The sequence below is a fragment of the Podarcis liolepis genome, assembly GCF_965112155.1.
Source record: "Podarcis liolepis genome assembly, chromosome: Z".
NCBI classification, from domain to species: Eukaryota; Metazoa; Chordata; class Lepidosauria; order Squamata; family Lacertidae; genus Podarcis; species Podarcis liolepis.
Genome location: NC_139570.1, coordinates 44,343,847 through 44,365,212, shown reverse-complemented (window position 1 = coordinate 44,365,212; position 21,366 = coordinate 44,343,847). Strand labels below are relative to the sequence as shown.

Here is a 21,366-nt window from a genome sequence, read left to right as displayed (position 1 = left end):
TGTGCTTTGATTCTGTTTGAAAGAATGTCTGTGAAAATGGCAGCCCTCCTGAGTCTATTCAGGTGTTTGTGTGTATGTGATTTTACTGCATTATCTTAATTGTCACAATGAGAGGAATAGCAAAGCAGGCAGCAGAAGGGGTAGATGAAGTGACACTATCTCCAAAGTGCTTGAATAATAATAATAATAAAACCTCTCAGTCACTCATAGGTTGGGATTGTGGCTATAATTGCAAATAGTGCTATTAATACAATGCTTGTTTCATATCATTTTTTATAAGGGGGGGGGGGGTTGAAGCATTTCGCCGTTACCCAGCTCTAAATGAAATTAACATTCTGCAGTGTTTTCCAGTCAATGGTTAGTTTGCACACATGAGTGGAGGCAATTAGCTGGGAGGTGATTGAGCACCGTGACTGGGGAGAGGATGAGTATTGGGTCACTGTTCGGAGAAAATAAGTTGTAGGGTAGTTCTCTGAAACTAGCAACCTCTTTCCTTTTGGTAGAAATTGATGTTTTAAGCTGAGATAGGGGTGCTTTTGAACCTCTTGAGGCTCTGTGGTTGTAAGGCCAATATACCCACACTGCCACATTGAGAGCAAACAATGGTTGAGGAGATTTGGCACCTCTGGGAGGGTGAGAATATGCAAAGAGTAAAGCCAAGCAGACAGTTCCAGTCCAGATAGTTCATTTCACTGCAAATTTTACAGTAAACTTAACACTGAAGCGTACAGTCTGCAGGAATCCTCAGGTTTATTCGTGCTCATTAATTAATCAATTTCATTGCTGAATCACTGCCCACGAAACGCCCTGAAGCCATGTCACAACAGAAACATCAACAAATGCATGCGTGTATGTGCGCGTGCACATGCACACACACAATTCCAAGCTAAAGACATATACAGACTGGGATTGGGTTGCTGCAATACATGTTAAACTACCCTTGGAATTGATCTGGAGACTACAGCTGGTGCAGAAAACAGCAACAAGTCTGCTTATGGAGGTGGCATATAATACCTTGCTTGAAGGATTTGTACTGGCTGCCAGTCTGCTATGGGGCTCAGTTGTACAGTTGACATATAAGGCCCTGTACACAGCTTAGGACCATGTTACTTGAGAGATTACCTTATTGTTAAAAGCCATGGTTTTCCCAGTAATGATGTATGGAAGTGAGAGCTGGACCATAAAGAAAGCTGATCGCCGAAGAATTGATGCTTTTGAACTATGGGTGCTGGAGGAGACTCTTGAGAGTCCCATGGACTGCAAGAAGATCAAACCTATCCATTCTTAAGGAAATCAGCCCTGAATGCTCACTGGAAGGACAGATCTTGAAGCTGAGGCTCCAATACTTTGGCCACCTCATGAGAAGAGGTGGAAAAGACCCTGATGTTGGGAAAGATGGAGGGCACAAGGAGAAGGGGATGACAGAGGACGAGATGGTTGGACAGTGTTCTCGAAGCTATGAACATGAGTTTGACCAAACTGCGGGAGGCAGTGGGCAGTGGAAGACAGAAGTGCCTGGCGTGCTCTTGTCCATGGGGTCATGAAGAGTTGAAGAGTCGGACACGACTAAACAACAAATATATATGTGTGTGTGTGTGTGTGTGTGTGTGTGTGTGTGTGTGTGTGTGTGTAAAGGTACCCCTGCCCGTACGGGCCAGTCGTGTCCGACTCTAGGGTTGTGCCCTCATCTCACTTAAGAGGCCGGGAGCCAGCGCTGTCCGAAGACACTTCCGGGTCACGTGGCCAGCGTGACGAAGCTGCTCTGGCGAGCCAGCACCAGTGCAGCACATGGAAACGCCATTTACCTTCCTGCTATAAAGCGGTACCTATTTATCTACTTGCACTTAGGGGTGCTTTCGAACTGCTAGGTGGGCAGGAGCTGGGACCGAAAGACGGGAGCTCACCCCGCCGCGGGGATTCGAACCGCCGACCTTACGATCGCCAAGTCCTAGGCACTGAGGTTTTACCCACAGCGCCACCCGCGTCCCATATATATATATATCCCAAAAGTTTTAACAAATTTACTTCACATGCAATATATCATTCACTTACAGCACATTTTCTGTTTTTACTTCCCACCCCTTGCCCCTGTTTGTTGTTTTTTTATGTACCCGGTGGATCACAGTGGTCTGCTGGAGAATTTCTCCCACACATTCCAAAGATCTCATAAGCTCGTTGCACGGTTATTGGGAGCAGGGCTTTCTGTATGGCTGCCCCTGTTTATGGAATAGAATTCCTGTCAAGATGCGACAAGCGCTTGCCACCTGCCCTTTCCAGAAACAGTTGAAGGTGTTTCTGTTCTGACAAGCTTTCCAAGCTGCATGAATAGGTTTCTGGCAAGTTGCCCATTTTTGTTTTGTTTTTCGAATCACATTCTTTGGTGTTTGTGTTGTGTTTACCTGTTTTTTTAGTTGTTTTTATTAATGTTCTGTACAATGCCTTCAGATATGTGGAGGGTCATCAAGTATAAATAATAATAATAGTAATAATAATAATTTGTATCCAATAAGTTAAAGTCACATAGTGATATACTTGCTCCACTGGCTAAACTTTTTGCACGCGTGAAACATGATTGCGCAAGAGCTGGTTGCTGGTAATGAGTTTTTGCTAGCACAACTGTTGCATTGGATTTCTCTGAGCTTTATTAAGAAGCCGAGACTCCCCCCTCCCCAGTTTGTTAAACTAGTGAAAAAACTTGTGATTCTATCGAGGGGTTCCCCCCCCCCACTACTGCTGCATCTCCTCCTGTCTAGTGCCAGATAAGGGCTGCTGTTGGCACAGTGCCCAGAACCAATGAAGGGGGGAGCATCTAGGGAGCAGAGGGATCTCATAAATATATGAAGGAGAAAAAGTACATTTGTTCAGTTCCCCTCAGAGGCAAACTGTATCACTGACAAAGCATCATTTTACTCTTACTTCCTCCCTGCCCCCACTATGAATTTACAATTGTGTGTGGATATGCAATGCATTCATTTTTTATCCTGCAAAGCGCAGTGGGTTGGAGACAAAACTGAATTTGAAGTGGGGTGTGTGTGGAGCCTTTTAATGCAGTGGATGATACATTTTTTTTTTGCATAGAATTCTCCCCCCTCCACCGCCTTGGCTTCTCTAAGCTGGGCAGGCTGATGTACTTGTTTTAAATCAGTCCGCTGGATCAGCCTGGGAGCTGGGAAAGGAGACGAAAGAGGGTCCCTGGAGAGAACATTATCCTGCCTTGTTTATAATCCAATTCAATTGGCTTATCTAAAAACTGACTGGAGACCAAAACCACTTTCCAAAGCTATCGATATCTAGCAGGTTGCTACGATACACAATCAGGTTTGGTTATTTTTTATTATTGCTTTGCTGCATTATGCACATCTAACAATATTACAGTAGGCCTACCTGTTCCTTTCTTCAGCAAAGGAAGCATAAATATCTCACGCATTCTTTGGAGCGGGTGGTGGGTAGTGGTTGAGAAGGGGGATCTATTTGATTCTTCAGGGCCATTTGCAGTTTGTGGTTCTGTGCAGCCCTGTTGGAGTAACCATAAGATGTTGAAGCACAGAGAAAGCAGTGGTGTCCACATTCTTCCCATCCAAGAAACCCCAGCAGGGGTGCTCAGTGGGTTTGCCTGCTGGCGGAAGCTGAATTATGAATGCCGCTTCACGAATCCCTCAATATCTTCCACCAGCAATGTTCTTTTAAATTTACATACGCATATAGTAAGAAATGATACCCCACCACAGACGCACCTCTCCTTCCGATTTCTTATCTTAGAGTAATTTCTAGCTTACACCATCTCTTTCCTCAGGTATTGTTCGCCTGTGTGTGCCATATACCTGTCCTTAGGTAATCCATCCTGTTGGCAGTTAGCCCCTTGGCTGTCACTCATTACTCTCCTGATTAGCAATCACAACACATGAAATATTTCCCTCTATTTCCCTCAGCCTCTGATCAACCATCTCAGGAGACTCTATGAAACACCAAAGTGACCGTGACGCAGTACAACTTTGATGCTCTGTTAGGCTGCACAGTGTGGAATCAGGCTTACCAGTAAGCTAGGTTGTTTATCACACATACTCACAGGCCTTCTCCTATTTATAGTGTCCTTTCATAAAACTTGATTAGTTTGGCATTTAGACTTGGCTGCATTCCGGTGCCACCCAGGGGATAAACCTCCTGTCACACTTGCCTAGGCTGTTACTCCAGGCTTTTATAATTTAAGTGGAAAATGAAAATGGGTTGATGTTTGATTATCTGGAGGCTGTGGGCTCAGCTTCTTGCCCCTTTATCACCAGTTAAATAAGCAGCAAGCTGTGGTTAGCTCAGTTGCTCTGGTTTAGGCTAACAAGGAGTGGGTGGTGACGCCCAGGTAGAGGACGTGTTGCCAGGGGTTTTCCCTGCAAGGCTGACAGTGGGACAGCCTTTCCCCCACTTCCACAGTTGTATCAGAGGGCAAAGTGCATCTAGAGTTAGGAACATTGGAAGCTACCTTATACAGAGTCAGAAAATTGGTCCAACTAGCTTAAGCTTTGTCTCCAGAAAGGACAAAAGACAACAAGGATCTGCATGAAGTTTGTGTGCACTAATGTATATGTGTTGATTCAAATTTAGAAATTATGTCTACAATTTAAATAGAAGGATGTGACCTGTGTGTCTGCTCAGACTGCTGTCCAGGTGCTCACTGCTAATGGGCATTCTTGATACACACCTCATTCTCCCTTCTTAGGATCCATTACTTGTTAACCAGACTTTAACCAGGCAGCCCTAAAATTGGCAGCACTTTCAGAAAGAGGGCTGTTGTCATGCCCCAGCTAGAGGAGTCCTCTTCAAAGGAGGACCCTAGCATCCCACTGGGCACATAGGACGCTGCCTTATACTGAGTCAGACCACTAATCCATCTACCTCAGTGCTGTCTACACTTTCTGGCAGTGGCTTTCCCTGGGTTCAGGCAGGGGACATTCCAGCCCTACCTGGAGATTGTATTTAGGACCTTCTGCTTGCAAGGCAGGTGCTCTACCACTGAGCTATGACCCTTCTCGGGAAACACATGTAGAGCAGTAGCTCTGGATATCCTTTTGTGCCCATCCTAACAAGTTTGGGACCTGGTGATGCACCTAAATAAGCAGGCTATGGCCAGGTAAATATTTGATCAGTTATATTTGGTGTATTGGCTCTATTCAGAGGCTTTTGAAGTCACTGGATTCCTGCATACCTTTGCAGCCTCTAGGAGTGACTATTCCTTCAAAGCATTTTCCATTATTTTCATCCTGAAAAGCTTTTCTGTAATGCAGTATGCACCAGGCTACCATTAAGGATAACTCAAAAGTTACTGGTGGTTCAGAATGCTTCGGTTTGCCTCTGAATGAGTATCAAGAGGTGACAATGTCCTTCTGTTCTTCAGCAGCTGCACTATTGCTGCCTGTGAACTCTTGGACCTAATTCAGGTTGCTGATGCTTACAAGCAAAATCTTTCATGACCTAGAACTGACATCCTGTGAGAATTCACACTGCTTATAGTCAGTCGATCCAAGGCTTGCTCTGTACACCCTCCTTAGACAAGGTTAAAAAACTTCAACTGCAAATGGGAAAAGTATCCACTTCAATTGCCCTCAGGCTTTGAAATGGCCTCCTTAGCAAGGCCAGAAACTACCCTTCTCCTCAGAGGGGTTATATTAGAATGACTTTTAGCAGCTGAAACTGTTAATTGGCCCCTAAAATAGTTCATTGGCACCTCAACACATTTACTTGAAAATAAATTCCATGTATTTCAGTCAAACATAATTCCAAGTTAGGTGTATAGAACAACTGTATTAGTTAACCTCCTATTGATGTGTTTGTTCAAGAGGGACGTGGGTGGCGCTGTGGGTTAAACCACAGAGCCTAGGGCTTGCTGATCAGAAGGTCAGCGGTTCGAATCCCTGCAACAGGGTGAGCTCCTGTTGCTCGGTCCCTACTCCTGCCAATCTAGCAGTTTGAAAGCACGTAAGAGTGCAAGTAGATAAATAGGTACTGCTCCGGCGGGAAGGTAAACAGCATTTCCGTGCGCTGCTCTGGTTCGCCAGAAGCGGCTTAGTCATGATGGCCACATGACCCGGAAGCTGTATACTGGCTCCGTCAGCCAATAAAGCGAGATGAGCGCCACAACCCCAGAGTCAGTCACGACTGGACCTAATGATCAGGGGTCCCTTTACCTTAACCTTTAATGTGTTAGTTCACTGTGTTTGTTGGGAATGGGGAAACATACACACACACAAACACAAAACAGAAACCTATCCATTTGTTCTGCAATAGTTTAAGTGGGATGGCTGACTTATCCACAAGCTATGCAACCAGAAAAAAAATGTAAAATTGGAACATTGTGTAGACGCAAAAACACACATTTTAATCATATTTAAAATGTCCCCTTCTAACTGTCAGATGAGAGCCAGCACATTGCCAGGTCAGGGTAGCCAACACTGCACCCTCCAGAAGTCACTGAACTCCTACTTCCACCAGCTTCAGCCACCGAGGCCTCTGCTCAGGGATGAAGGGAGCTATGGTTCAGAACATGTAAGCTGGCTTATAAGTAGGTCCATCTAGTTTGGTACTGTTTGTTTTGTAAACTGTGTAACATTCACACTAATTTCACAGGCTGGTGTGTGTGTGTGTATCTCCAAGGTTCCATGTTGGCAACTTAGCCTTGCCGCCTGATACCCTTTTAAAGTGGAGAGGTTGGGGATTGAATCTGGGGCTTTCTGCATGAAAGCCAGTACCATTGAACTATGGTTTCACACAAGTGCACCATAATCACCTGACTATTATTAAAATGCTTTTACTGCATATGTTTCATAAACACAGGCTTCCCTTGCTCCCACTGTCCCGTGAATCCAGTTTGATGTAGTAGTGGTTTGTGTGTTGAGCTAGGACTGTAGTGACCCAGGTTCAAGTCTCCATTCAACCATAAGCCTCACTGGTGGTTTGGGATAGCGGGGGTGGGAGGCGCTTTTTCTCAGCCTAACCCACATCATGCGGTTGTTATGACAACTGTGCCTGTCACTTTGAGGTCCTTGGAGGAAGCACAGGATAGAACTAAGGAATCTAAGCCAGCAATGAAATGGGGAGAGGGCAGTGATGGTTGTTGATGATGGTTCCACCTTCACTGAGTCAGAGGCGTATCTAGGACCCCTTGTGCCCTTTGCAAGGAGCTGTTGCAGCTCCCCCGCTCCGAATCACTTTGGCACACGTTTTGTGCTGCTGTGTGAGAAGGACGGGACGCTCCCCCCCCCACGCACATTTGATCTTGCTACGACAGTGGCATCACCTCGCCACATACATAGGGTATATGCCATGCACCTCATAGTCTGAAAGGTGATTTTTGAGGCTCACCCTGGACCTGTGCCCCAGCAGAGGCCAGTTTTGCCAGCCCCTGGGTACGCCTCTGCATGGAATTACCATCACCTGACAGCTTCATATCATCACCTCCCAGAGCTGGTTCTGTCATTGCTGATAAGTCTTTGGATAAATCCTGGAGCTCTTTAAAGCTACTATCTGGGAAATGTAGGTCCATTATCTCAGGCACCAGGGATACCCTTCAAAGGCAGAGAAATCTGCAGCATGTCCAGTAACCTGATGTTATTAGAGACATCTTATAGATCCTGCTGCCCATAGTCCAAGTGTGAAATTACACATCCTGGCCGTGGTGGCATCAAAGGCCTGACAAATGAGGAGCTGCTCTGCCTTTCTCCTTCTAACTTTTCCTCCTGATGCTTTCTATTTTCTCCTCTGTGACCTTTTTGCTGCTTTCCGCACATTTTCTTGCTCAATGATGTCAGTTGCTCTTCCAGAAACAGGGGTCCTTCCTAATGCAGTGCAGGGTGAGGGGAAAGGGAAGACTCGGGCCTTAAATAAGAATTGCATCTCCCCATGTCCTGAGGGGGAGTAGCTCTTTCTACCTTGGTATATCCTACTTCACTTTACACTTTTGCCAATCTACACTGACACCCCGGTGTGTCCTGTTAAAAACACACTCTGCTTCATGCTGGAATGAGAATTAAATCTTTAGGCTGCAGCCTTTCCGGATACCAAATGCCCCAGGTGTCCAAATAACCTCCAAGTGCTGTTCCTATCTAATGCATCTCTGGGCCAAGGCAGGCCAGCAGGGTTAATACTTAAAAAGGGAAAGGGGAAAAGAGCCCTGGGACTATCTTGGCATCTTAAATCAAGGTACTATGTTGAATGAGTTTAACCAATTCATTTCGCTATGTTGGCAATATAAGTTGGGGTTTGGAACAGTAGGCAAATTCTACATTAGGGCAAGTTTGGGCTAGAATACTGAATGATTAAAAAATAAAGGAATGAAAAACAGCCCAGGAAGATTTTGTCTTGCAAAAATAGCATTTGCTTCAGCCTATAGCAAGTCAGTCACTTCCCCATGTCACCACAGATTGAATTCAGCATTGAGTCTTCATGTCATGGCAGACATACAGCAACCAGTACTGGCATTTCCCACTGGAAGGGGGTTAATGAACCAAAGAGGGTATTAAAAGAAGGAAGGAAGGAAAAGAAAAATCATAGCTCATCCAGTAATTAATACCTGGGCTTTTCAGTGTTGGTGGGAATGACAACTCAAAGCCTCTGTAATGTTGTATACGGGACTTAACCATCCATGGATCCTTTACCTTTACAATTAATAGTCTTTCCTTGGAGTTCAGGCCATTTGTCTTCAAGTTTGGTTCTTGTTGAAGGTGTATAGTAGAGGTTGATAGATATCAAGCTTTTCCTGAGCCCTTAGATGCCTCTCCTACTGGTAACACTGCTCTAAAGGGATCAGGTTCTAGCCAACTAAGAACAGACTACAGTGGTACCTCGCAAGACGAATGCCTCGCAAGACAAAAAACTCGCTAGACGAAAGGTTTTTCCGTTTTCGATTTGCCTCGCAAGACGAATTTCCCTATGGGCTTGTTTCGCAAGACGAAAACGTCTCGCGACTTTGTTTCCTTTGTCTAAAAACAAAGACATGTTTTGTTTATAAAGTTAATTTATTTTCCCTTCAATTTTTGAACTGCTCTTTACAGTATGTGTGACTTTAAAGAGCAGTTAATAAACTGTTGTTGTACCAAATTTGGCTTTGTTTGGACTTTTTTTGACCATAGGAACGCATTAATTGATTTTCAATGCATTCCTATGGGATTTCGTGATTCGCAAGACGAAAAATTCGCTAGACGACAAAACTTGCGGAACGAATTAATTTCGTCTTGCGGGGCACCACTGTAATTGAAATTAATAGACCTATGTTAGTCATGCCCATAATTTTGATTTTTTTTTTCTGCTCTAAGTAGGAGTAACATTGGATGTGATGGGTTGCGGAAGGCTCTGTTTTGGTTGGGATGGGCAAACAGTGTTTTGTCTCCGCATGAGCTCTTTAACTGTTCAATTCCTTATTGTCCCCTCACCAACAAATTGCAGCTACAGAGGTGACACAAGAAACAGTGGAGTCCCTGATGCAGAAGTTCAAGGAGAGTTTCCGAACCAATACACCAATCGAGATAGGCCATCTGCAGCCAGCACTTCGCAGCTCTTCAGTTGGGAGGCGAAAACGCAGAAACCGGCCCAGAGGTAATTTCACAACTTTTGGAATTTTTTATATATATATAAAATATTTATTAAGCTTTTCAAGAAAATTACAGAATAAAAAAGAAAAAGAAAAAAGAAAAATACAAAATAAAAATAGTTAAAAAAACAGTTCAATCTTTCTATCACATATTTTTCATTTGCTTATTTCCCAGACCTCCTCACGCCTTCCTTTTCTGTATTCCAGTTCCAAATGTTAATTCAGCAAATCCCTCCCCTCTTCATTCATCTTAATCTTCAATTTTTAAATATTATAACATTAATTTTTTTTACCTATTAATAACCATTTTCTCATACTCCCTTATAGCATTACAGCAAAAGACCCACAACTTTTGGAATATTGAATCATTTCCCCACTCTCATCCTTCCTCTGCCCCATTTCTTATGTGCTATCTTTCTTTTTGCTCATTCAAACTCAGGGGCTCGGGCATGCTTTTTTTTTTGGCAATGATGCTGTTTCTGGTATGTACCTGTACAACAGGCTGCATAAGGAAATCCTCATGCAACTTTCCTCTGACACTTCCATAATCATCATGGGTTAGGGAAATGGAACTTGTTTACACTGATACATCCAGGATACAGTTCTGCACCTCTTGTGCTGCACTAATGTGCTTTGGGATTTGGTGCTCCAAGTATCTGGGTTATTTGTCAGAGGCAATTGAGAATCTTCCAGGGGTGAACATAAGAAGAGTTCTTCTTTACTTACCGTATTTTTCGCACCATAGGGCGCACCGGACCATAGGGTGCACCCAGTTTTTTGGGGGGGAAATAAAGGGGGAAAAAATATTTCCCCCCCAGGCGCGGGGCTGGGGCGGGGGAAGCTCGTGCTTCCCCCGACCCCAGCCCCCAAACAGGCAGCTCTCTGCAAGCCGCGGGAGCGGTCCCGCTGCTTGCGGAGAGGTCTGCAAAGCCTGGAGAGCGTGAGGGGTCGGTGCGCACCGACCCCTCTCACTCTCCAGGGTTCAGTGAAAGCCTGCATTCGCACCATAGGACGCACACACATTTCCCCTTCATTTTTGGAGGGGAAAAAGTGCGTCCTATGGTGCGAAAAATACGGTACCTATTTTAAATACCCTCTTTCTCACTGTGGCCTACCAGATGCCTCTGGAAAGCCTGGGAATAGGATATGTGCACCACATCTGTCTCCTGCTGTTGTTCCCCAGAAACGGATAATTAGAAGTGTGTTGTCTCTGATCATGTAAGGTTGCATGCAACCAATCATTATGACTCATATCCTCCAATAGCCTTCTTGACATTTCCTAGCACCCTTTTAAAGTCATATGTATTGGTGCCTATTATAGGCATGTGAAAAAATCATTAGCATTTGTTCTCATGGTTTCTGTGGCTTGGTAGCTTCCTAATTCTACCTAACTTGTAATGTTTCATACACAGTTATGAAAACACTTGCTGCAGCAACTGTTCTCAACTTCTTTCAAACCTTCTTTTTCCATAAGAGTATCAGTTGCTTTGCTTTACCTTCTCTATGTTACAGCCATTTCAAACTTATGCACTCGCATTGGTTAGCAGGTGAAAATGATATTATTCTCGACATCAGCCATCTGAAGACCCCAGCCTGGGGCTTCCCATACTGTTATTTCCCCTGGTCAGTGATGCCATGACTCAGATGCTGTCCAGTTAAGCAACAGACATTTATTGACTTAACATGACTTGACTCTTGAAAGTAAAACCATCCTCAAAATGTCACTGGAAAGCCAACTTAATCCAAGTTTTTAAGATTTTCTGCTAGTAATGTATACTATCCCTGCCTCCTCATAGCTTCCACTTCCCCGCGGGCCAGATAAGGCCTGAGGGACTCATTTATCTGGCCCGCAGCGACCCCTGCCACCCACTGCCAATGCCTGCTCTTACCGGCGCTGCACTGTGCGGCTGCGCACTTCCAGGTTGGAGGAGCACCGGAAATAGCTTGTGTGCATATGCAAGTGTTATTTCATGTGCACATCCGGGTCAGAGGAGGCCTGTGCACATGCACACAAGCTATTTCCGGTGCTCCTCTGACCTGGAAGTGCACCGGAAATAGTGTGTGCGCACTCGCTCCCCCACCCTCCGGCCCGCCGCGCAATCGGCGCTGGAGACACCGGCCTGAGGCACGGTAAGTTTGCTGACCCCTGATCTAAATGCAGAGCACCAAACATTACCCACTGTGGTTTATCACACGGGGGTGCCTTTGGGGTGCATCGTCTTCCTTTCTATAGGAACTCACACAAAAGAGGGGAGTGGCTTTCCATTGTCAAGCTGACTGCATACCTAACCCCTGTGGGCTTCGGATAGAATTGTGGGTGGGTGTCTTGCCTTAACAGAGTTTCATTACTCATAAATGGATTTGTGAATATGGCATTGGGCAAAGTGAAAGCACTTGTGAAATGATCGCTTCCTTCAGCTGGCTTAAGGTAGCAAAAAAAGGCTCCCAAAATGTTCCATCCGGTTTGTGGGAGGCAAAATTATGGGGAGCATTTCAACAAATGTTCTTCATTGGTGAGCAGAAATTCTCCCATCCGCTTCCTGAGGGCTGGGATCAACATGACCAGTTTTGGGGAGACAGTTTATTTGTTCTCTCCCCATTTTCCTCCTGTGCAGCAGGAAATAGATTGTTTTCTATTGTTATTGGAAAACGATGATGATAATGATGATCTGCTTATTTAGGTAATTTACTGATGCCTGCTAAATGCCTTTGAGGATCATACTCTTACTAAGCTGAACTAGCTAAAACAACTAAGGACAGGGGGCTAGGCAGTAGTTCAAATGGAGAACTACTTAGCCCTTAACCCACATGACCTTAGAAATTGGATTTTTGTGCAGGATGCCAACCAAGACAGAGCATCCATCATTGCCGCCTGTTACTTTCCTTGGTACCCGCAAATTCTGACCAATCACTCAAGGCCCCATTACCTTGAGACTCTGACCTTCCCACAACAAAGAAGACCCTTTGCAGAACTAAGATTTCAACAGATGCCCTAGGCATATTTAGAGGGGAGATATCAGGAAATTCACCATATGTATTGCAAATGTAAATGGATGCAATCAGATAGAGGACACCACACACTATCATGCTGATTTGCCCCCTATATACAATGCCCAGAGGAAAAATTATATTGCCAATTCTTAATTGGTTTCCAGGTCAATCCACACAGGAAGTGACAGTTGAACTCCTAGCAGATAAACATCTATATATTACACACCAGGGAGCCAAGTTTGCGCTGGCAGCCAAGAAGCTCTAGCTATATGAATGCACTCCAATATTAAGTTTTAATGTTGTAAAATTACTTTTATGTTGCAAATCCGCTACAGGTTACGTTGTGTGATTTTAGATGGAAGTTTCCTTTTATTCTCTGTCGTCCATTGTAAAGTCCTTTGTCGCTATAAAATAAAATTGATTGACTATTGACTATTTAGGTAATTTATGTACCATTTCATATTTCAAAGGAAGTCTGTAAGGTGTTTACAACATCCTAAAGACACTACAAATAAAATTCCAAAAAGGAAGGGGGAAAAACACAGGTAAAAATCTACACATTTTAGAGCAGCAAAGATAATAATCAATGACTGCCCCAAATAAAAAGCAATGACAAACCTAGACAGCATCTTAAAAAGCAGAGACATCACCTTGCCAACAAAGGCCCGTATAGTTAAAGCTATGGTTTTCCCAGTAGTGATGTATGGAAGTGAGAGCTGGACCACAAGGAAGGCTGATTGCCGAATAATTGATGCTTTTGAATTATGGTGCTGGAGGAGACTCTTGAGAGTCCCATGGATTGCAGAAAGATCAAACCTATCTATTCTTAAGGAAATCAGCCCTGAGTGCTCACTGGAAGGACAGTTCCTGAAGCTGAGACTTCAATACTTTGGCTACCTCATGAGAAGAGAAGACTCCCTGGAAAAGACCCTGATGTTGGTAAAGATGGAGGGCACAAGGGGAAGGGGATGACAGAGGACAAGATGGTGGGACAGTGTTCTCGAAGCTACCAGCATGAGTTTGACCAAACTATGTGAGGCAGTAGAAGACAGGAGTGCCTGGCGTGCTCTGGTCCAGGGGGGTCACGAAGAGTCGGACACGACTAAATGACTAAACAACAACAAGCCCCAAATAAATGTGATAGAAAATATTTAGGAAAATGTTCTCCTTGTTTGGGAAGCATAAGAAACAGAAAATTATCTGGGGTAATGGTGGGGGGAACACCCATTCGCCTCCAATAATGATCCAGGAAGGACCTTTTTTTTCCTAAAAAATATTCTCAGCATGTGCTTGCTTGAGCAGGACTTAGATTTTCCAGACAATGATTGGAGGCTGGAGGGAAGAAAATCCTTTTCTGGTTCTTTCTGTGTTTTCTGTTTGATTCTCTCTTCTCCCTTATTTATTTCTGAGCTGTGTGAAAGAGAGAGAAAAAGAGAGAGAGAGAACTCTCTGTATGCTTCTCCTGTACTACAGGCCTGAAAAGCATTCCTTTTATTACTGTTATTATGAGGATGATAGTTTGGGACATAAATAATTCACTTGGTGGAGAGAAAACGTCGCTTTTTCTTAGCTGCTTTAAATGATGTAATTTCTCTTGTTGTTTCTAAGTATCCAGAGAGATAATGCTGAGGTCATTAATTGGGATGGGACTTCTCTAAGCCTAACAACGTTTGCCACCTTATCTTCACCCTGCATGCAAATCAGGATGATAGGGAGTGGTTATATTCTCTTATAACCAACCACTCCCGTAAACAAATCAGAACAAATGCTCAGTAAATACTAGGTATAGTATAACCACTACATAAGCTTTGTCTAAGCAAATCAGGGTGAATGCTGAATAAGCAGGTCATGTGGAGGAGCCCTAACTCTTCCCTTTTGTGCTATTTCTCTTATCTAAATTGCCTTGTGATCAGCTGGCATTATCTTGGTTCTTTCCCAGGGTTAGGGTAACCTGTACTCTGGGTCTCATGATAGTTATTGGGGGGTGGGGAGTTGATTCTATTTTCCTGGTGTGCGGTGACACAAATCTAGGAGGAATGCACACTCATCTTGTGTTGATTGTACAGTATATGTGGACGAGGAATGAAACAGTTTTTCACATGGACTTTTTGCTTTCTTCATAGGATCTTTCCATTTGTTTGTTTTTAAAATGCATTTTGGGTTGCATCCAATGCCCTACTCGAGAGTAGACCTGTTGAAATTAATGGACATGACGAACATAGATCCATTCATTTTAATGGGTCTCCTCTAGGACTTAGTTGGGTAAAACTCGTTATATCCCAATCTTTCACCAAGGAAGAGTTCCAACTGGTGTTTATGTTTTCCCCCTTTTCTCTTCTTTTCTTCTCTTCTTTTGTCCACACAAACCCTCTGAGGTCAGTTAGGCCCAGACAGTGTGCCTGGTCCAAAGACACGCAGCAAAATTTTGAACGAGGGTCTCTTCAGGCTCCATCTGGTCCTTCCACTTCACGCTTGTAATAAATAGACCGCCTGCTTGCCACAGGGAAACTCAGCTCCTTTTAAGGTGCTTTTTTTGCTGATAGCCGCAATAAATCTCTTTAGTCCTTAAGGTGCCACAAGGTGCCCTTTTGCGTTTTCTGTCAAGCTGGGCGTTTTAAAACCACCTTATTCTCTTTTAAACCTTTTGGCCTTGTATTCTCAAATTCTTCTTCACTGCAGCTGTTTTTTCCCCTGCAGCTCTTTCCCTCTCCCATTTGGAATGTTCTCTTTTTCACGGCTCATGGTTAATTGCCCCTTTGGTGTGCTAGTGATTGGAACTCTATTGAACATTAAGGTTAAATGATGATATCACAACTTAGTATGTTTGCATTTTACATCCAATTGCAAACACAAACCCTTCGCCTCATTAATCCTTCACAATCTTTTTTTTATTTTATTTTTTACTCTTCCTAAATGAAATCGTCGGTTTGGGATGCATTTATTTTCTCCCTAACAGCCTCATGACAGTTACGCCAGTGGAGTTCACATCCAGCGTTGGTTCCTGGGTAGAGACTAGTACCTGCCTTTGATGGATGTGCATGTGTGCAATTAATTTTACGGTTCCGTTTAATTAATGCCGAACCTCCTCACAAGCTTATATTAGGAATGGCTTCCATTGTACGTATCAACGGGTGGAGGAAGGTTATAGGATGTAAACAGCTCAAAGCAGGACAGATTGTGAAAAGAACTCAACAAAGACACACAACAAATAAGCAGCACTCCCTTAACTGTGTTTTAAACATTGCCTATTTCTTGATTTCATTACATCTGATGTCAAGCTGTTTCTAACAGCAATGGGTAAAGTTTATTCCCCTCATCTGAAGAATACCTAAATGTAAAATAGAGAAGATGAAAGAAAAGGGAAATTCCTTGCTGTTTTACAAAGCTGTTAGACTTCTTTGTTTTTATGCATTTGTTTTCTCTACTCCAAATAAATAACTAAATAAATGCAAATCACCAAACACTCCCCTCCTTAAAAAAAACAGCGTATAAAGCACCTAATAAATGTTGCAAAAAGGCAGGTAAGAATGGCTAGGAATGGTCCAAGGGTTCTTTTTTGAGAGATGCCTGCAAACAGCCAAGTTGCAGATCATTGCTGCATGTCCCTGCCAGACAGAGGCCTGAGCTAAAACAGAGTCACATCTCACCAAATAAATCCTGTGTGGTGTTAGCAAACCTATTCTCTGTGTCAGGCTTCCTTAAATCCGGCCCTCCATATATTTTAAGACTACAGTCATACCTCGGGTTACAGCTGCTTCAGGCTGCGTTTTTTCGGGTTGCGGACCACCAAAACCCAGAAGTACCAGAACGGGTTACTTCTGGGTTTCGGCAGTTGCACATGCACAGAAGCACTAAATCATGCTTTGCACATGTGCAGAAGCACCGAATCACAACCTGTGCGTGCACAGACATGGGTTGTGAACGCTGCGGGTTGCAAACATGCATCCCGTATGGATCACATTCGCAACCCAAGTGCTCACTGTACAATTCCCATCATCCCTGACCACTGGTCCTGCTAGCTAGGCCAGAAACATCTGGAGGGCCGAGTTTGAGGAAGCCTGCCTGTGTAATGATCCTTATGCAATCAAGGTAGCTCCACACATGAACAAGAAAGGAAGTAACATCAAGCCTGAGAGCATCCCCATGTTTGCAGAAGCAGCAAACCACAACGCTGGAGTTGGCTTTGGGTTCTACCAGTGAAAAAGGCGGGGTTTAAATAAAGATATAATCATAATCATAATAGCTTTTAGAAACAAGAAATTCTAAAGTGGAGAACACCTTAAAAACAGCCAGGTGAGTATCCCCATGGCCACATAATGCTGCCTTGTTGGTGAAGAAGGGATGCAGTTTTATGAAAGGGACATGGCTGGTGGAAGCCTTTAACGGGGCAGTACTCTGTGCTGTAACTTTTGTTTCAGTTCCTGATTGCCAATAAATAATTATTTTATGAATTATCTATTTATTGGTATTTTGATGCTGTATTTTGATCTTGGTTGCCAAAAAGCTGTTGTTCTTTAGTGGTAAAGTTACAGGTAGGTAGCCGTGTTGGTCTGCCATAGTCAAAATAAAAAAATTCCTTCCAGTAGCACCTTAAAGACCAACTAAGTTAGTTCTTGGTATGAGCTTTCATGTGCATGCACACTTCTTCAGATACACACGAAAGCTCATACCAAGAACTAACTTAGTTGGTCTTTAAGGTGCTACTGGAAGGAATTTTTTTATTTAGTGGTAAAGGTAATGGGACCCCCTGACCATTGGGTCCAGTCGTGACCAACTCTGGGGTTACGGCGCTCATCTCGCTTTATTGGCCAAGGGAGCCGGCGTACAGCTTCCGGGTCATGTGGCCAGCATGACTAAGCCGCTTCTGGCAAGCCAGAGCAGTTAACAGAAATGCCGTTTACCTTCCCACTGGAGTGGTACCTATTTATTCACTTGCACTTTGACGTGCTTTCGAACTGCTAGGTTGGCAAGAGCTGGGACCAAAGAACGGGAGCTCACCCCGTCGCGGGGATTCGAACCACCGACCTTCTGATCAGCAAGTCTGGTTTAACTCACAGCGCCACCCACATCTCTTTAGTGGTTGGATTCTGTCAAATGCTCATAAGTATTCTGAAGCAGTACATTTCCGTAACATGTCAGAACTTCTTTAAAAAGAACAAGTGGAACCTGCAACAAAACGTTGCAGTGCGAAGATTTTTGTAATCTGTCCTATAACCAGAGGATTGAGTTTTGTCCTCATTTGTTGGGCTGGGGTGGGGTAATTGCTTGGATTTTTAGTAAAGTTCCAGATAGTTTGTTTCCTTTTTCTCTTCTATCTGCTAGTGTGACTTCACCAACCCATTATCTCTCAAGGTGACAATTGACTTGTTTGTAAAGAATGATTAATTGATTGATTATATTAAGGTTACCAGACATCCCCGTTTCCTGGGGACAGTCCCCATATTTACAAATCAGTCCCCATACAAAATCCATTGAAGCTGAATAGTGTCCCCGGATTCATTGAAAAAAATCTGGTAACCTTAGATCATATTTCTATGTCGCTTTTCATTCAAATAAATCCCACAGTGATTTACTAACAATAAATAAGAATATCATGATAGAACATAATAGAAGTGACCTTACAATGCTACTTTACCTTTCCACACTGGACATAGAAAAGCAGAATATCAGGTGGAAAAGACATTTTCTGTGTGGATGGATTTATTTATTTTCCATAAGGGTAAATAATCCAGTCATGTGATCCTCATACTTGTGGTCTGATGTTATACAGCTGAGACACAGGTTGACCACCTGATAATGATGATGATGATGATGATGATGCCAAAGCTGCTCCATGCCTGAGCTTGCTTCCTACAGTATTTAGTGCGAACCCCAAGATACATGAAAAAAATGATTTAAAAAGAGGATTTGGTGCCCTCTTTTGGATCAAAATTTTAAAGTGGCCAAATCCACTTGTCCAGAATCAGAGGTAGTAAAATGCTGAAAATATATCCTGAACAGCAGGACCAATATTTTGCATATATAAACATAGAGCCATATCAGTGCATACATTTAGCACATGTCACTACCATGCCTTTCAGTTTCAGAGAGTTGCAGCAAGCATTCACAAAAAAATGTGAATGTCCTGTGACATCTTAAAACCACAAAGCTGTTACTCTCTTGGGTGCCACAAGACTGTCTTTAATGTGTGCATGTAAAACAAATTTGTGTGTCCTTGAGGGCTTGCCAGAGGTCTAGATACTCCGAATAAAGAAAAAAAAAGCACCTCAGGATTTCAACAGGAGTCCGTTTATGAGCCATGAAAAAGTACCACAGCACCCACACATAGTTGTGCAGGTTCAGGCAGTAGTGTTTATTCTCTGCTAGCTTTGCTTTAAACAGCCACAAACAGCCGGGGGAGGGGGGGAAATAGTATGTAAAGGGAAATCCTACTTTAAAAGCAGCTGGCAGAGTTTAGCCCCAGAAGTATAAAGCTGTTAGGTGGATAAGAGCCGGCGCTGAAATATGGTGTTTATCTTGACTGCCAAAGGTAAATAAAAAGGTTAAATGAGCTCCTTTCCCGTTTAAAATAAATAAGTGATTAATAGCTCATTCTGCCAACGGGAATAATTTACTACGGCCGGGGCTGTGCTTAATATGTTTCTCAGGCCTCTGCCGTGCCGTAATTCACCAAAAGCTCCCATTTTGGAGAGCGGCTGTGAGGGTTGGGTGCGGGGTGCAGAGAGTGCTCCACTATCAGAGGCTGGAAGCCTTTGAATGCAAGTTGGGATCGCAAGTGGGGAGAGTGCTGTTGCACTCAGGTCTTGCTTGCTGGCTTGCCATAGGGATAATCCCCCTGGAATAATAAAGGAGCGCTTGCCAATCTCATGCAGATTTATAGTCTCTTTTGTCCTTCTTTGGCAATGCTGAGTCGCCACCTTACCTGAAACTAATCTTCCCCTGTTACAAAAGAACACACCATGTTGCAATGGCTCTCCTGGACAAGCTCTCAGTCTGCAGAGGCTGGGCCACTAATTAGGAAGCCCTTTGATTGACTCCTGCTGCTGTAGTGAACTGAACTCAATAGAAGGGTCATGGCCAGAATACGCAAACTGCTTCAACTGGGAAGTCTTGCAAGTGAAGGTAGAGCTATAGGGATGCAAATGCTGTGATCAGCGTAATTGAGCAGTGATGGGCGTTCCACATGGCCTCACACAGCACTGTACAAAGGAACAAAGGAAGCAGCCTTATAATGAGAGAAACAACTGGTCTATCTAAACCAGTACTGCTTACTGTAATAGGCAGTGGCTCTCCAGGGTTTTGCATTGTTGGAGGTTGCACACCAGGGGGGTCTTGCCCACAGAGACAAGTGCCGCAGGGTGCGAGGGCACCAAGTTTTGGAGGGCGCCAGGGAAGAGGCGGAAGCTGGACGCAGTACCTCCTGGCATCAGCTCGCTGCCCTTGCCTGCCTCTGCCATGCCGTGCTGAAGCAGTACCACGTCTGGAACCTCCGTCTGCCGTGGCCACCGCGGCACGGGTGCCAGGGGAGAGGCAGAGGCTGGGCACAGCGCCTCCCGGCAACAGCTCGCCACCCTTGCCCACCTCACTGAAGCAGCGCCACGCCCGGAGCCTCCGGCTCTTCCTCGCCGGAGGAGCTGCCCTCCAGCTGCTGCCCACCTCCTCCAGCCCTGCAAAGCTGCCAGCAGCACTGTAAAAAGGTTGGCAACTCTGGGAAATGGGGGGGGGGCACCGGAGGGATCTTTGCACCATGGTGCCGGATATTCTTAAGACGGCCCTGCTGCACACTAGCAATCAGACAGGGAGAGTGCTGTTGCACTCAAGTCCTGCTTCTTGGCTTCCCATGGGCAAATGAGGTTGAATCCCGAAAGACAGAAGTACAGTGGTACCTCAGGTTACATATGCTTCAGGTTACAGACTCTGCTAACCCAGAAATAGTACCTCGGGTTAAGAACTTTGCTTCAGGATGAGAACAGAAATCATGCTCCAGTGGCGTGGCAGCAGCAGCAGCAGCAGCAGCAGCAGCAGCAGGAGGAGGCCCTAAAGTGGTGCCTCAAGTTAAGAACAGTTTCAGGTTAAGAACGGACCTCCGGAACGAATTAAGTCCGTAACCAGAGGTACCACTGTACTATTTCTGGGGGACAGGGAGCAGGTGGGGGGGACTTCCTGGTCCTGAGCGGGGTAACTGTGCCCCTGAAGTACCAAGTGTGCAGCCTGGGAGTCATTTTGGACTCACTGTTGTCCATGGAGGCACAGGTCAATCCTGTGTCCAGGGCAGCTATCTACGAGCTCCACCTGGTATGCTGCCTGAGACCCTACTTGCCTGTGCACTTTCTTGCCAGAGTTTGTATGTTCCTGTTATCTCCCACTTGGACTACTTCAATGTGCTCTACATGGGGCTACCTTTGAAGGTGACCCAGAAACTACAACTAATCCAGAATGTGGCAGCTAGACTGATGACCGGGAGTGGCTGCTGGGACCCTATAGCACCAGTCCTACAGGATCTTCACTGGCTCCCAGTACATTTCTGAGCACAATTCAAAGTGTTGGTACTGACCTTTAAAGCCCTAAATGGCCTTGGCTCAGTGTACTTGAAGGAGTGTCTCCACCCCCATCATTCAGCTCAGACACTAAGGTCCACTTCCGAGGGTCTTCTGGCAGTTCCTTCACTGTGAGAAGTGAAGTTACAAGGAACTAGGCAGAGGGTCTTCTCAGTAGTGGCACCCTCCCTGTGGAACGCCCTCCCATCAGATGTCAAGGAGATAAATAACTACACAATTTTTGGAAGACACCTGAAGGCAGCC

At 44.6% G+C, this 21,366-nt stretch overlaps 1 protein-coding gene across 2 annotated transcripts in view; it reads left to right on the top strand.

Moving 5' to 3' along the window:
• Window positions 1-21,366, top strand: part of ASTN2 (astrotactin 2) — a 706,126-nt gene that overhangs the window by 268,214 nt on the left and 416,546 nt on the right. For both annotated transcript variants that reach the window (XM_083485710.1, XM_083485711.1), the window contains exon 4: window positions 9,430-9,579. In XM_083485710.1, the coding sequence (XP_083341836.1) occupies window positions 9,430-9,579 (150 nt within the window). The remainder of the gene's footprint in view (window positions 1-9,429; window positions 9,580-21,366) is intronic.